Genomic DNA, 13,492 nt, shown 5'->3' with positions numbered 1-13,492 from the left:
TGCTATTCATAAAAAAGAAATAGAAAACACGCCACTGAACGAGCTCAATAGAACCCCCCCCCACACACACACACACACACAAAAACAGCCCTTTGTAATGTCAGTGAATCGATTTTTTTGCCCAAATCCAAGAGCAAACAGAGACGTTCCATAGCACAATGAAAAGTGCACAAAAGGAAATCAAAGGATAAATTCCCATTTGAGTTTGTGCGACTCAGTCTCAACACTTGCTGAATTCTGTAGTGAAGAGGGCACTTACACTATGAATGTATTGCTGAAAGAGTAAAGCAGGGCATGGGGTAGGAGGCAGAAAGGTGAGTATGTACACAGACGCCTACGTCCTGCTGTTGAAATCTTGTCTGGAGTCTCTACAGTCTGTGCTCTGCAGTGTGAGGTAGTTGGTTGTATGGTTTCGCATAATAAACAGCATGGAGATAACTGTACAACCTTCTAGCTTTCCCTGCGGAGTCACTTCTAGCCACGTCTAGTGTACCACCAGCAGAGAGGTAAGTATGTTTTGTTACTCTGTGAGCGGATCTCCTAGTGTTTAATGACACGGCACGTCCTTTTCAACTGCAGCGCCTTTTATCCCCTCAAGGTCTTTATCATGATGCTCTCTCCTTTGGGCAAACCCTCATGAAGTCTCTTTCCCGGGTCTGTGTCATTTCATGGGCAATATTTGTGGCAGTTGGATTGTAGTTGTTGGGATGACTACCCGCTGCTTGACAGGTTGTTGGCTGTACAGCAATCAGTGGCTCGTACTGCAGCAGAAATACCCTTAAGACTTGCTTAACAAGCTGTTCGCATATAACCACACAGGTTAGTTTAGGTGTTTTTAAAGCTCCAAATGATGAAATAAGACTTTTAATTAATATAAAAATGTAAGACTACACTCGTTAAATGAAAATAACCTACTACTCTCCCCCTCTTTTAGTTACCTCACATAAGTGACATTCATCATACACAGCCTCACTGTGACATTCATGAATTCCCTGCCTGTATTTTTGCACCATTTCACAGTATCCACGGACTGCTGTATACTACCACAGGTTGAGAAGCCTTGCGTGTCTGCCGTTGTACTTATACCCGTTTCATTACCCTGAAACCTTCCCTGCCTCCTCCCCCTCTCCTCTTCCCCTCAGCAAGTCAGACTGGTGGTTCAAACAGCAGCCATCTGCAGTGCGTTACAGTCTCTCTCTCCCCCCCCCCCCAACGCGCCTCCTGGAAGGGGTGGAAAATAGGGGGCATATATCAGAAATGTGCTGATTCTGCACTGTCAGTCGTAGCCTTCTTTATCATCCACCGCGCAACACTGCTCTCTTGCCTGAGCAGACAGTTGAACATCAGACAACTGCTAGGTGTGTGGAGCAGTGATAATAATGTGCATGGGAGGAAGTGCGATTAACCTCGCATGTTGTTCTGTCTGTGTCACATGCTGACATAGTAAAGACTGTTTGCGTTCGCGACCTTTTGTACCTGGTTTCCATCTCTGCATATGCAGCAGACTGTGCATATGTGTGAACAGATTGTTATGTGAACATATTCTCATGACGTCCGCATGCGCATATGCTCCTTACAAAAACGCCTGCAGGAGTTGTTGGGACTGTGAGTAAAATGCTACAATCTCTATATGAAGTGCTGCGAGTTCCTTGAAGCGCCCTCTCGCTCAGGCAGAAATTCTTACATTACTCTGCCTACATCAGACTTTGCGCGATACTTTGTGAAAATCGGCGCTGCCACAAACAGTGCCATGTGCAGTCTCGTGGGGTGCATCGGCAAACTAGAGCATCCTGATCCTAAGACAGACAAGGCAGACATCATCCCAGACTGATGATGTCATCCCTGTGGAGCACTCCCAGTGCTTTGTCTGTCAGCGGCACTGCAGAGTGCAGCTGCAGGCACACACAGACACACACACACCTGTCTGTGACTGTGACGTTATGCATTTGTGACTTGGGTTCGGATACTGCCGTTCTGCTAGAGAGGGGCTTTTTCTTGGTTCTTCTGCCAAAATGGCGCCCACATTGCCTCTGTCTTGGAAAGAGGTGCTTTAGTTTACTGGTAGAGGAGAGCAGGCAAAGGCTCCTGCACTCTGAAATCCATCCACAGCCAGAATATGTGTGTTATAAACGCACAGCCGTTTGTCTGTGTGACATTAAAGCGGGATTAGGTGGATTATATGTGCTGCACAAGACGAGGAACTCGCATTCGGTGCAGAGGAATTGCGCCGACCACTGAATGCACAAATCCCAGCAGATTGTGTAAACACGTTCTGTAGTGCTGTTTCTATGCAAATTTATGTGTCTTGCCATTACAGTATGATTGCAGCTATGGAGGAGGATGTTAAAACTCTGAAGAGTGTAAATTGAGTATATGTATAGAATACAAGCGGCAAAGTGACACAGACTACTATATAGCCTATATGCATGCAGGTTAATTAACCAAGTGTTATTAATGAATGCTCTTTTTCCTGCTTTGTGTATTTATGAAAAAATCCCTTTTGAAATAAGGTGAAGATGGATTCACTTCATTTGCTGTTGGTCAGTTCTTGCTTTTTAGTGAGAAGGCTTTTGAAACTTTCACCTAATGATACAAGCAATCAGTGTGCTTCTATTTATTCCTGCTGTTTTCTTTATCTCCTCGCCTATTTTATTTTTATAGTTGCCAAGGTCTTAACTAGCTTTTCATTACATTGAGGTTTTTTATCAATTCCTCACTGCAGCTACTTTGTGGCCAAAAGCAATGTGTTTTTGTTGTCAGTTTACCCCCATTTGCTCTAAATGTGTGAGGCACTGGTGATATGCTTTGTTGTAAAACATGGTCAGAACACTTTAGAGCCATTAATGACGCTTACCCATCAAGTGTAGTGTTTATGCTCGCTCTCGCTGAAGAGACAGCCAATCAGTGGGTCCAAATTGGATTTACTTTCATTTCTGAATTTCCCTGGGGGCTGTATGATTCTGTTACCCAACAAGCACAATGGCAACTCTCTTTCCTCCCGGAGACGAGCTCAAATATTAGAATCAAACTGCCTTAAGAGATGTGAGCTGATTGAACAAAGAGCGGAAATATTGATTGTATTTGTCCGTACGTGCAAAGCTGTTGCAGTTTTGTTACTTATGCATGCAACACGGGTGCAGGTTTAATGTTATTTCCTCATTCCTCCTTAAGCAGCTCCCCACATTTCAGACTCATTTGGATGAATTCGGCTGTACAGGATGGCTAAATGCATGTTGTTCACCTCTGATGTCAAGCTGTATAATCAAGACGCATTTTACAATTAGCAGAGCTTTCCACCACGGCTTTATTTAGTGTGTTTGAAGTCACTCCAGCTGCAATTTACAGCAGTGTTGGAGCAACACCATAAATCCTGTAATCAATTTGATGACGGTATGATTGCTGTACACATATGAGGAGGCAGTAATGTCAGCCTCTCAGGTTCATGAGACTCCTGGGCTTCATATTTTCTCTCTATTCTCATCCTATTAGAGATTCTGACCCTCCCCCTCCATCCCCACTTTCTGCTAGCCTCCCTGCTTCCCCCCCCCCCCCCCCCCCCCTCACACATATACACACATATACACACACGGAGTTTGTCTCGTACACACACACACACACACGCCTGCATGCACTCGCGGCACTCACATTCCCTCTCTCCTTCCCTCACTCACACTTTCACACAGATATATGGAGCTCGCAGACTGGAGCGTGTGTGCGAGCGTGTGCGTGCGTGTGTGCCTGCGAGCGTGTTGGGGAGGTTACCGGGTTTGTACGAGACTCGGAAATACGTGTGAGGAAAAAGAGGGAGATGGAAGGATGACGACCAGAGAGTGTAAAAGAAGGAGAGAGAAAAGGAGGAGAGGAGACTTGGATAGAGGGAAAGGAAAAAGAGATGGCTGGAGACCACTTATGCAGCATGGAGGGTAAATGTGCGTGTGTCTGTGTGTGTGTCGTTTTTAACTGTTGGATAGTATGTGCACCAGGCGGGTTGGTGTGTACACGAGAATGTGAGCGCACAAGTAAGTGAGCTCTCTTCTTTTTTTTTCACCCCTCTCTCTTCTTTATTTTCCCCTTGTTTGCAGCTCTGTGTGTTTGTGACAACAGCCCTGCAGAGACAAAAGGTGAAGTGTTGTATAGGTGCTGCTGTTAGTCAGGCAGGTAGGCAGTGAGAAGAAGAATAATGGAATCAATACTATTGTCTGTAACCTACCTGCCACCGGGCTCCCTGTCTGGCCCCGGCAGAGACCATCAGAAAGAGAGGGAGCTGAGAGGAAACACAGAAGCACTCTGACTGGGGGAAGAAAAGGAAAGAAGAGGCTGAGTGTAAGGTGAATTTCTTTCTTTTCTTTTTTTTAAAACGCATTTTATGTCACAAGTTCAATGTAGAGTAAGAGTGGTATTTTTTTATGCCGCTTTTAAAATGCAGTATAATACGAAACTTTTGTCGTCACTAATTCACTTCACATTCTTCCCTTTGACTGTAATAAAACATGGTGCATGGAAAAGCATGAGAGCCCTCCTGTAAGTGCCTGTATTTGTGGTATTTATTCTGCTCTTCTGTCTTTGTTGCCGTATGCTGAATAGCCTTTCAATTAGTGTCTAGAATCCATGCTCCATGCTGTCGAGGTCATGTCTGCATTTTGTGTCTAAGTTGCCCTTCATTTTAATTCACATTTTCTGTTTGCACCTCATTCGTGCATCTCTTTTTTAATTTATTCCCCTTCACAGCTGTCAATGAATTTCAGTGTTATGACAGGCAATAAAATGACACGCATTTTAATTAACCTGGATATAATCATTTCTGTGAGCTGTGTAATTAACTCAGAGTTTTGTTCTCTGGATACTGACAAGATTTAAACAAATGTTCATTTCCACCTCTTTTGCCGTTATTCCAGTCATTTCGGCTGTTCCCTGTGGTCTGCCCCAGCTGCAACTGTTAACAAAGAAAACCTCAAAAATCGCACCTCTGTGTCCCAAAATGTGAAGGCCTGACGTTTATAAAGTTAACCTGTAGGTTTTTCGTGATGCATTAATATGCATTAATGGAGTTCAGTTTAATGCAGCAAACTGATGTGGACACAATGCGTCTCATTTTATTCAAATTAATGCGAATGTATTAAAACAAGATGAAACATTATTTCTCCACAGATGAGCTATGAAATACAAATATTTCCATTTTATTTTGGATTTTAAGGTATGGTCATATGCAGTCTTCTCCAGTCATTCTGTCTGTCTACCAGTGGGTGGCGTTGCCTTCTAATACTTCTACGCAATGACATTTATTTATTTCTTTGAAGTGTTTTATAGTGATATCACCATAGTTTAAGTGACCAAGCAGTGTAATAATGTTATGTCATCTACAGGTGGATTGATAATTTGCATGCCGCCTGTGTCCTGCTCGGGTTCTTCTTTTTTCTTCATAATGTTTGAAAACTAATTTCCTCTTTTGCTGGTAAGTCAGAAGACACATGCTGCCCTGTGTTCAGAAGTGGACGGACAAAGCACAGTGCGACGCCTTAATGATAAGAACTGCACGGAGACACCGTCGATCCTGAAAGATGCTTTGAAATGAAAAAGTCTCAGACTGGATGGAGTAATCTGAAGTCCTCTTTACAGCGAGTTGTGGAAAATTTAACAGTCATATCGCCACAGTTACTAGAGAACAAAAAGAAAATGTGACCTATGCAAAGTATGCTTACATATTTAAATAATTATTTGTCAGCTTTGACAACTTTAAGATTTCAGTGTATGTGTGTTAAGTTCCAGCGTGTGAAATGGTCTAGTAACGTATTTTACATGAGCACAAATTGATTTATAAAACCTCTTCAGCTCAGTGGGCTCAGAAAAGCTATTAGAAACTGTAATTTGTCCATGCTAGCTGAGAAATTATGTTCAAAACTCCTGTGGCATTTACCAACAGTTTATAATTAATTGTTTCCTCTAAATTAATTGTGTCTCCTCCACAATGAGCTCTCAGCGGCTGCGTTTCTGAGAGTATGTGTGCCTGCTGTTAAAAATGTTACTTTATATCTGATTTGATGAACTGCAGAACAAAAAGATTAGCGTGGATAAAACAAGGACAAATCTGTCATGATTATGCACCGATTATGTTTTAATTGAACTGATCAGCTTTGCTTCTAATCTGCAGCAAACCAGGAGACCGGTTGGTGCCGCAGAATCCAAATGTCAGATGAGGTCATTTCTTTGTCTCGGTGCAGTGACTCTGCAGTTCTCTCATTTAACTCGAATGAGTTTAAACTGCTTGAAACTCTGCTTTGGCATTTTTGTATAATAACTGGATCCGTCTTTACACCTTCTCAGTGTATTTTAATTTTACAGTATGCCCCTCTGTCCCTGAGACCCTTAACCTGTGAGGTCAAAGCAGGTCACAGGTGAGGTCCTCGGGAACAGGGCTGCATTCAGTTTCAACATCCTGTAGAGGAGGGGATCATTTTAGCACTATATTCGACATGATACACTCCGTCTCTTCTACAAAGTATATTTGATACCACTTGCAGTTAAAGTGGTATGTTTAAAAGGACTTTAAGTGCAAGAAAAGTGACAGGCGATACCTGTCACTGTTTCTTCTGGATTTCATGCATCTCAGTATCTGTAAGTGACCGTCAAGACTTTTCAGGTTGAAGAAGAGAACGGCTGCTTGTCCTGCAGCACAGACCGTCTCAGGGAGCCAACCCTTCTGGCTGACTTTGTGTTACAGACCCCAGTTGGGGGGCAAAATAAGAAGACAGCCAAGGGTTGTGACCCCGCCATATATGACACCTTCAAAAATCTATGGCATCATTTGTTTTTGATCATGTACAAGTTTTCATACTTTCCTGTTTGTTTTTAACAATTGTACGTTAATAAAATGTGAAAACGTACTCTGTGTATTTCTTTTTTTTTTTAATCAAACATGTTATTGGATGATGAACAAAAAAGCACTAAATATACTTTATCCCAGCTTTCCCCTAATGTTATCTAGACAGTCTCTGAGATTAGGGAATTCTCTGATCCTGCACTATTTCCTCCTTCTTTTTTTTGTTTGTTTGTTTTAAGTGTCAAATCTTCCATATACATAAAGTCATCTTTTCTCACAGCCAGACATTTTGAAAGCTCTGAGTGAGTTTGGATATGTAGCAGCAAAAATGATCAAAGTGTCCTTGTCACTAGACACAATTAAATGCCCTCAAACATACACACACACATTCATTTGGGATTTTCCATGTCCAACCATCTGACTAGCTGTCTGACTTTGGCAGTCCTGGAGCACACTCTTGCCTAATATTGATTGGCCTGTCTGTGTGGAGACAGATGAATGCATTAGTACCCAGCTCACCCTGCCACTGGAAATATATTAAGTTCATGTATTAGGCACCCTGTCTGGTTGCCATGGAGATGCACCAGGAGTGAGGGACAAGGGAGAAGGGGTGGTGGTGGAGGGGATGAGGAGGATGGGAGACGAGAGGGGGATACAGGATGCGATGAGGCAGTCGACTTGATTTGTAGTCCCGCTCCCTCTCTCCCTGCCTCTGCCTGTCACTTGCGTGTCCTCCCTTACCTCCTCTTGTCTTTTCTTTGTTTCTGTTTCTCTCACGTTTTTGTTTTTCACCAATTCTATTTTTTCTAAACTTCATCATCAATGATGTGCACTGACTCCTTCTCTATCTCTGCTACCCCATCGATTTTGTTGTCCCTTTTGTTCTTTATTTTCATATTTGGCTTTTTTTCATTCTCCGTCTCGCCGTCCACCCCCCACCCCCACCCCACACCGCCGGGTAGACTTTCATTTATCGCATATTATATATTTCTCTTGGGTTTTCACGTCGGCACCCTTCCCACTCCATCCCCTACACGTACACAAGCATTTAACTCCATCTTCATCTGCCCCTCTCCCTCTCGCTGCCGCCACCTCCCTCCTTGGCTCGCTTCATCTCTGTGCTCTGCAGTAAAACTGGTGCATTGAGGCAGCAGGAAATGGGGACTAGAGACAATAGAATGGTGGGAAATACAGAGAGGAGTCTGTGATGCTCTCCTGTCGTGTCGAGAAAAGATGAGCGTGATACACTTTCAAGACTTTACTTTTATCCCCGTGTGGGATGTGAACATAAATACAGGGCTCTAATTCATCAAGCCCTGAAGAAAAAAGAAAACAAAAACCTTAGAATTTGCACATTTTTAGTCACTATGAGACCAGGATTCGAATCAAAACACCTACAGAGAAACATTAGTTGAGTTTTTAAAGCTCATATTGAAAGATGCAGACATCTGCTTTGCGGCTTGTGTGTGTGAGCCTGCTGTTGTGCCTGTCTCAAAGCTGCTATCAGTGTTTTGTGGATGTGGAAGACAGTCTCCGTCTGTGCTGGGGTCACGTTTTGACCGAATACAATGTGAGAAACGTTGACGCCTGCTTCGAGAAGCTGGACCGCATATTCAACAATAATGAGACAGTGATTGAAGCTGGTAGAGTAGGTGCGAAAGAGTTTCTTCTTTGCCAATTTAGGAACAGTTTGTGACAGCATGTAAAAATCTAGGTGATATGTAATTTCTTGATTTTTTTTAGGTAAAGGCTATGACGTCCAACTGAAGGAAATTCTGGATGCAGAGGTCCTCCGGCTGTTGAAAGAGTTTGACCAAAAGCTGAATAACGGTAGCTAAACACCTGTTTAAGCAGACTGTATAGCTGCATCGATAAAAGAGTAATACATTTGCTAAGTGAGGTCAGAAAAAGAGAAGTTAGAAAAAACAAAAAACGATGCCCCCAGCCACACAATTCCCCAGTATGAATTGAGCCAAATATGTCTGTCTTCCTCCTCCTCCTCCCCTCCATCTATCAGACACTGTGTACGAGCAAAGGTTGCAGACAGCAGCAGACAATTTCATCTCAGCTGCCTCCAAACTGCCTAGAGGTGAGCCACGGACTTCCCTTTTCCTCCATCTTTCTGTCCATAATAACTTATATTAGGTCATCACATCTTACAGTGATCTCTGTACTCTCTCTAAGATGCCAGTTACATTTTTAGAGTCTTTAAAATACCATGAAGGATCCAGAAGGTGGTTTGCTTTAAGTGGCTTTCACTCCTGGATGCTGTATCAGTAATATTTATTAATCAAAGTTTTTTATTCTCTTCACAGTCTCTGGATGTATCCCTCCATGTGGTTTGTCTTGATTTTATTGTATTTTTTTGACTCTACAACATAACAATCATTGCTTTTAGAAACCAAATAATATTGGCATCAGTATCGGTTTCATTCACCCATCAGGTTTTCAGAGTGCAGGTGCAGTGTACGACTGTGTTACCTGCCAGTACGACTCCTGTGAATTTCCTCTCGACTGCCCAGGTGAGCACTGATATTCATATTATTACCTCTAACACATCACTGATTCTGTTATGTCACAATTTCCAACTAAAGAAATAAGTACTAATCCAGATGTGACATATCCTTAAATAGCCCTATTTTCACCTCCATAAGCATCCACTCTTGATCCTTGAAATGCTCTTAGCAAAAAGTGAGGATTTGAAAGAGAGACAGAGGAAAGGTTTTATTTCCACACATTATATCTTTTGCACAGAGCCCCCAAGGTACTCTTTAAGTCCTTGGTTTCTTTATGCAAGGTGACAGTTGACTCCCACACACATGGTATTCGTATCAAGCCTTTACAGCACCGCCACTCTTCAGCATATCATCAGTTTTACTCGACTCCTCTGAGACTGGGCTTAAATATTATCATTAAGGAGAGCTCAGGCTGCAAGAGCTGCCCCTGTGCGAATGTTATCTGAGTGTGTGCATTTGTCTGTGTGCATGTGGGTGGCTATATGTTTATTTCAGTGGAAGAAATTAAAGTTATGGAAAACAGCAGGATTCGAATGTGGTGCGACGTGCCATTTGCCTTGCCAACTGATATTGAAGTGATCTGGAGGTTCGCAGAGGAGGTACGCTCAGCATATGGTGAATCATTCAGGGTCACTGTTAAAAGTAACAGTTCAACATTTTTGCAAAATACACACGCTAGCTTACTCGAGTTAGAGTTAGACGAAATGAGCAACGTGATTTCAAATCTTTGAAATTTGAGGCTGGAGCTGGAAGACAGTTAGCTCTGCACTGCAGACTTAAAGATGTCTCCTAATAACAGGTGTGTTTGTCAGTGCGTGATTTTGCTCAGCTGCCTACAAATTTTTGCAAATTTATAACCACATGAACAGAGTTGACTTCTTGTGACAACAGATTTAATAAATATAAAATGCTGAGCTGTTATTATTAACACTTTGTTGTTTGTTTGTGTGAAGCAGACAAAAACTGAGAACATTTTAATCCTTCAGGTTGAAACGCAGCAATTGGATCAGTTTAAAGAAGTGACTGTGGGCGTTGACAGGCTCTACTCCATCCCCTCAGTGACTTTGAAGCATCAGGGCACCTACCAGTGTGAGGTGTACTCGGGCCAGCTCTCCTTTATCCGAGTATACTACTATGTCTCAGGTAAAACAGCTGACTTTAGAAGGATATTTGGAAATTTTAACTGATCAAGGGGAGAGTCGTTGTACCTGGAAAAAGGCAACTTCTTCACGTTTAAAGCAACATTACTTTGTACCAGAGAAATGTTTGAACACTTGATGAAATAAGTAAATAGGTCCAAACTTTGACATGTATTGAAACTATTTTAAAGATATTATATTATTTACATTGTAGTTTTGCTTTTTTTTAAATGAGAAAGAACAGCTGTTTTTGAGGGTACATTGAACTTTCATATTCTTTTCTAAATTCGCCATCACCAGTCAAATCATATCCCATAAATTTCCAGAGATGTGAGTGCTGGCTCCTGTTTGTCTTGTTCACCACTTGATTGCACTCAGAGACACTCTAAGTAGTTGGCTAGAAAGTCTCTAAAGTCTCCAGTAAGTGCATTTAATTGAAAGCCTTCTCTGTCCAAAATTAGCATCCTCTGGAAAATCACTGTAAATTAGCCACGCACCTTTCTAAATAAGCTGGCTACTGTGTGTCACAGGGAGGCCTGTGACCTCCAAACATACTCCACAGTGTTTCTATTTTCATTGTGCTGTGCATGTCCAGGCACTTTAGGGACTGCTTTTTATGGTCACCTTCCTGGAAGTGTGGTATGAAGGAGGGGGGCTTTAGTCTGAAGTTTAAGAAATAAATAGATGATAGATAAATATATCTACTTTTATTTTTTTAAACTTAACTTTTTACCATTGTGTTTGACTGAGACACTGTGCACTGCTATAAGTTTAATATTTATTGGTATTTAAGTATTATTTCCTGGGATGAGAGAAGTTATTAACTATATAGCCAGGAGTTTCTCTCAGGGATTGTTGCGTGTCAGTCTGTGATGCTGAGCAGGTCAGAGGGCTGTAAGGTCCCACTGATAATGGATTTAGCCTGTTGCAGAATTGTTCCTTAGAAGGTTGATTTAGTTTTGAAATATAATATTTAAGTTGAAAACACTAGCTGTTTTGTTTTCTCGAAAAAAAATTATTTTTCTTAGTTTGATTTTTCTTCAGTTTGTCTAACCAGTCTGCAATGTAGATCCAACACACTAATCCACTGAAGAAAAAGGGAATAAAAAGAGACTGGACTGTTGAGCTGCTGAGAAGCTTGTTATTTCTGAGTCTACTGCTCAGGTGCGCTTCCAAACATGTTCACATCCAGTAAAATAAAATTATAATTATGATGAACCCAAGGTTTCTAAACACTATTCCACTACTACTGAGTGACCTTGCAAATAAATTATATTTGGAAAGTGTGTTGCTGCGAGGACGTGCTGCCGCAGGTATCTTAATACAGCTGTTGGCTGGCAAAGCAAGCGCTGGCTGTTTGGAGTCAAGAGGGAGTGATGTGCATGAAAACAAAAGAGGAACATATTAACTAAACTAAAGGCTAACCCATCTAAAGCACTAATAACTAACACTGAATACTAACTAACCTAAAGCACATCCAGTTTGACTATACCCTTGCTTTTTATAGCCAAATTCTTCTTACAGGGAAATAAATCAGGCCTGCTGGATGTATGCCTTTGGTAGCAAAGTTGTTAACACATTTAAAGAAATGTGGAAGAATATATCAGAATGTAAATGAGCCCTGTGCAGACAATTCCCTGTGTACAGATTGTGTTTTACTGAAAAATGGAGTTAAAGGGGATTTTAGAAAGGAGGAAAGAACAAAAATAACTGTTTGACTATATGAATGCATCTATTAGCATTCATGATTATGCATTTTTACACAGCTTAGCATGTGTAATTATGTATATGGGTATAATATTATGTGCATCTCACCTCCTGAACATTATATGATTAGTTGAATAATTATTTTAGTTTTCTGGGTTAGCACATTTTTTCTTAAATTATACAACTGTTGAATTGGTGGGTTATAACCCACTAATGATACATGTCAACTACTGTGTACAGAAGACTAACTAACTCTGTATTTGTGCTTAATAAATGAGGAAACTCCTACTAAGCAAATACAATTAAAACTGCAGACTTCCTCAACCAACCTCTTTCACTTCATTCATCGTTGGTTCTCCTCTATATTCCCTGTCTTCATCCCTTCGTGTCTTTCTTAGTGACCCCCCAGATTGTGGCAGGCCACACAGAGCTGCAAGAGACATTTGACCTGTCTCTGCTCCCAGGAGGGCAGTTTTTCCCCGCGTCTGGTGACTCTCCCCGCTCCTTCCTCGCCTCATTGTTACCGCTTCTCGCCGCCTGTTTAACCGCTTTACTGCTGCTGCTGTGTCTCTCCCTGGGGTAAAACAGAACTATTATTTGAACAATATCAGCTTTAACAGATTTTAACCGCAAAGTCATTTAGACATTCACACCTGTCATATGAATACATGATGCTCCAGGGCGCACAGATGAGGTGGTATTCATGTTTTTATTTTCTTTTTCTTTGGTTGTTTCAGGGTTCTGCATTGGTCATCCATACAAGAGCAAAGTCATGCTGAAGAAACACATCAGGCTGAAGATTTAGGTTTATTCTAGAGTGTTTGGAAGATGTATGTGAAGCAACAAAGGCATTTCATCAAGTCTGCAGAGTGATACGTCATAGTCCAGACAGCATGTGTGTCACTCCTTCCACCACTAGAGGGCAGGATCCACCTCTTTATTAGTAGTAGTACTGAGTAAACGTTTTACTACCACATAGTGTAGAGTAGCTGGGCTTGCTTTCATATTTGTGTGTGTGTGTGTGTGTGTGTGTGTGTGTGTGTGTGTGTGTGTGTGTGTGTGTGTGTGTGTGTGTGTGTGTGTGTGTGTGTGTGTGTGTGTCCTTGAATGAAAAAGAAAAATGGTCCTCATCACTCGTCATGAAGCAGGAACCACTTTAAACTGACCTTAGCGGGTCACTTTAAGGTACTTTAAGGGCACTTTGACTTTGAGGGTTAGGGTTAGATACTTTGGCTACTCCAGAAGGCAGCTGAGCTTAAAATCAGAGAGATGAAGCTGAGCAAAATATTTACACAGTCGAGGCATCCTGACAG

At 41.8% G+C, this 13,492-nt stretch overlaps 1 protein-coding gene across 2 annotated transcripts in view; it reads left to right on the top strand.

Moving 5' to 3' along the window:
- The window catches only part of LOC120722231 (sperm acrosome membrane-associated protein 6), a 28,361-nt gene extending 15,130 nt beyond the window's left edge, over positions 1-13,231 (top strand). For both annotated transcript variants that reach the window (XM_040013135.1, XM_040013134.1), the window contains exons 3-11: positions 4,083-8,469; positions 8,561-8,647; positions 8,835-8,906; positions 9,133-9,156; positions 9,262-9,339; positions 9,829-9,932; positions 10,320-10,476; positions 12,578-12,758; positions 12,917-13,231. In XM_040013135.1, coding sequence (XP_039869069.1) covers positions 8,256-8,469; positions 8,561-8,647; positions 8,835-8,906; positions 9,133-9,156; positions 9,262-9,339; positions 9,829-9,932; positions 10,320-10,476; positions 12,578-12,758; positions 12,917-12,995 — 996 coding nt within the window. In that variant the 5' untranslated portion in view covers positions 4,083-8,255 and the 3' untranslated portion in view covers positions 12,996-13,231. The remainder of the gene's footprint in view (positions 1-4,082; positions 8,470-8,560; positions 8,648-8,834; positions 8,907-9,132; positions 9,157-9,261; positions 9,340-9,828; positions 9,933-10,319; positions 10,477-12,577; positions 12,759-12,916) is intronic.
- The last annotated feature ends 261 nt before the right edge of the window (positions 13,232-13,492 follow it).

This window comes from Simochromis diagramma, unplaced genomic scaffold (genome assembly GCF_900408965.1).
Source record: "Simochromis diagramma unplaced genomic scaffold, fSimDia1.1 OVJJ01000618.1, whole genome shotgun sequence".
In the NCBI taxonomy this organism is placed as follows: domain Eukaryota; kingdom Metazoa; phylum Chordata; class Actinopteri; order Cichliformes; family Cichlidae; genus Simochromis; species Simochromis diagramma.
The sequence above is the reverse complement of the archived record's forward strand: the minus strand, read 5'-3'. Positions and strand labels throughout refer to the sequence as shown.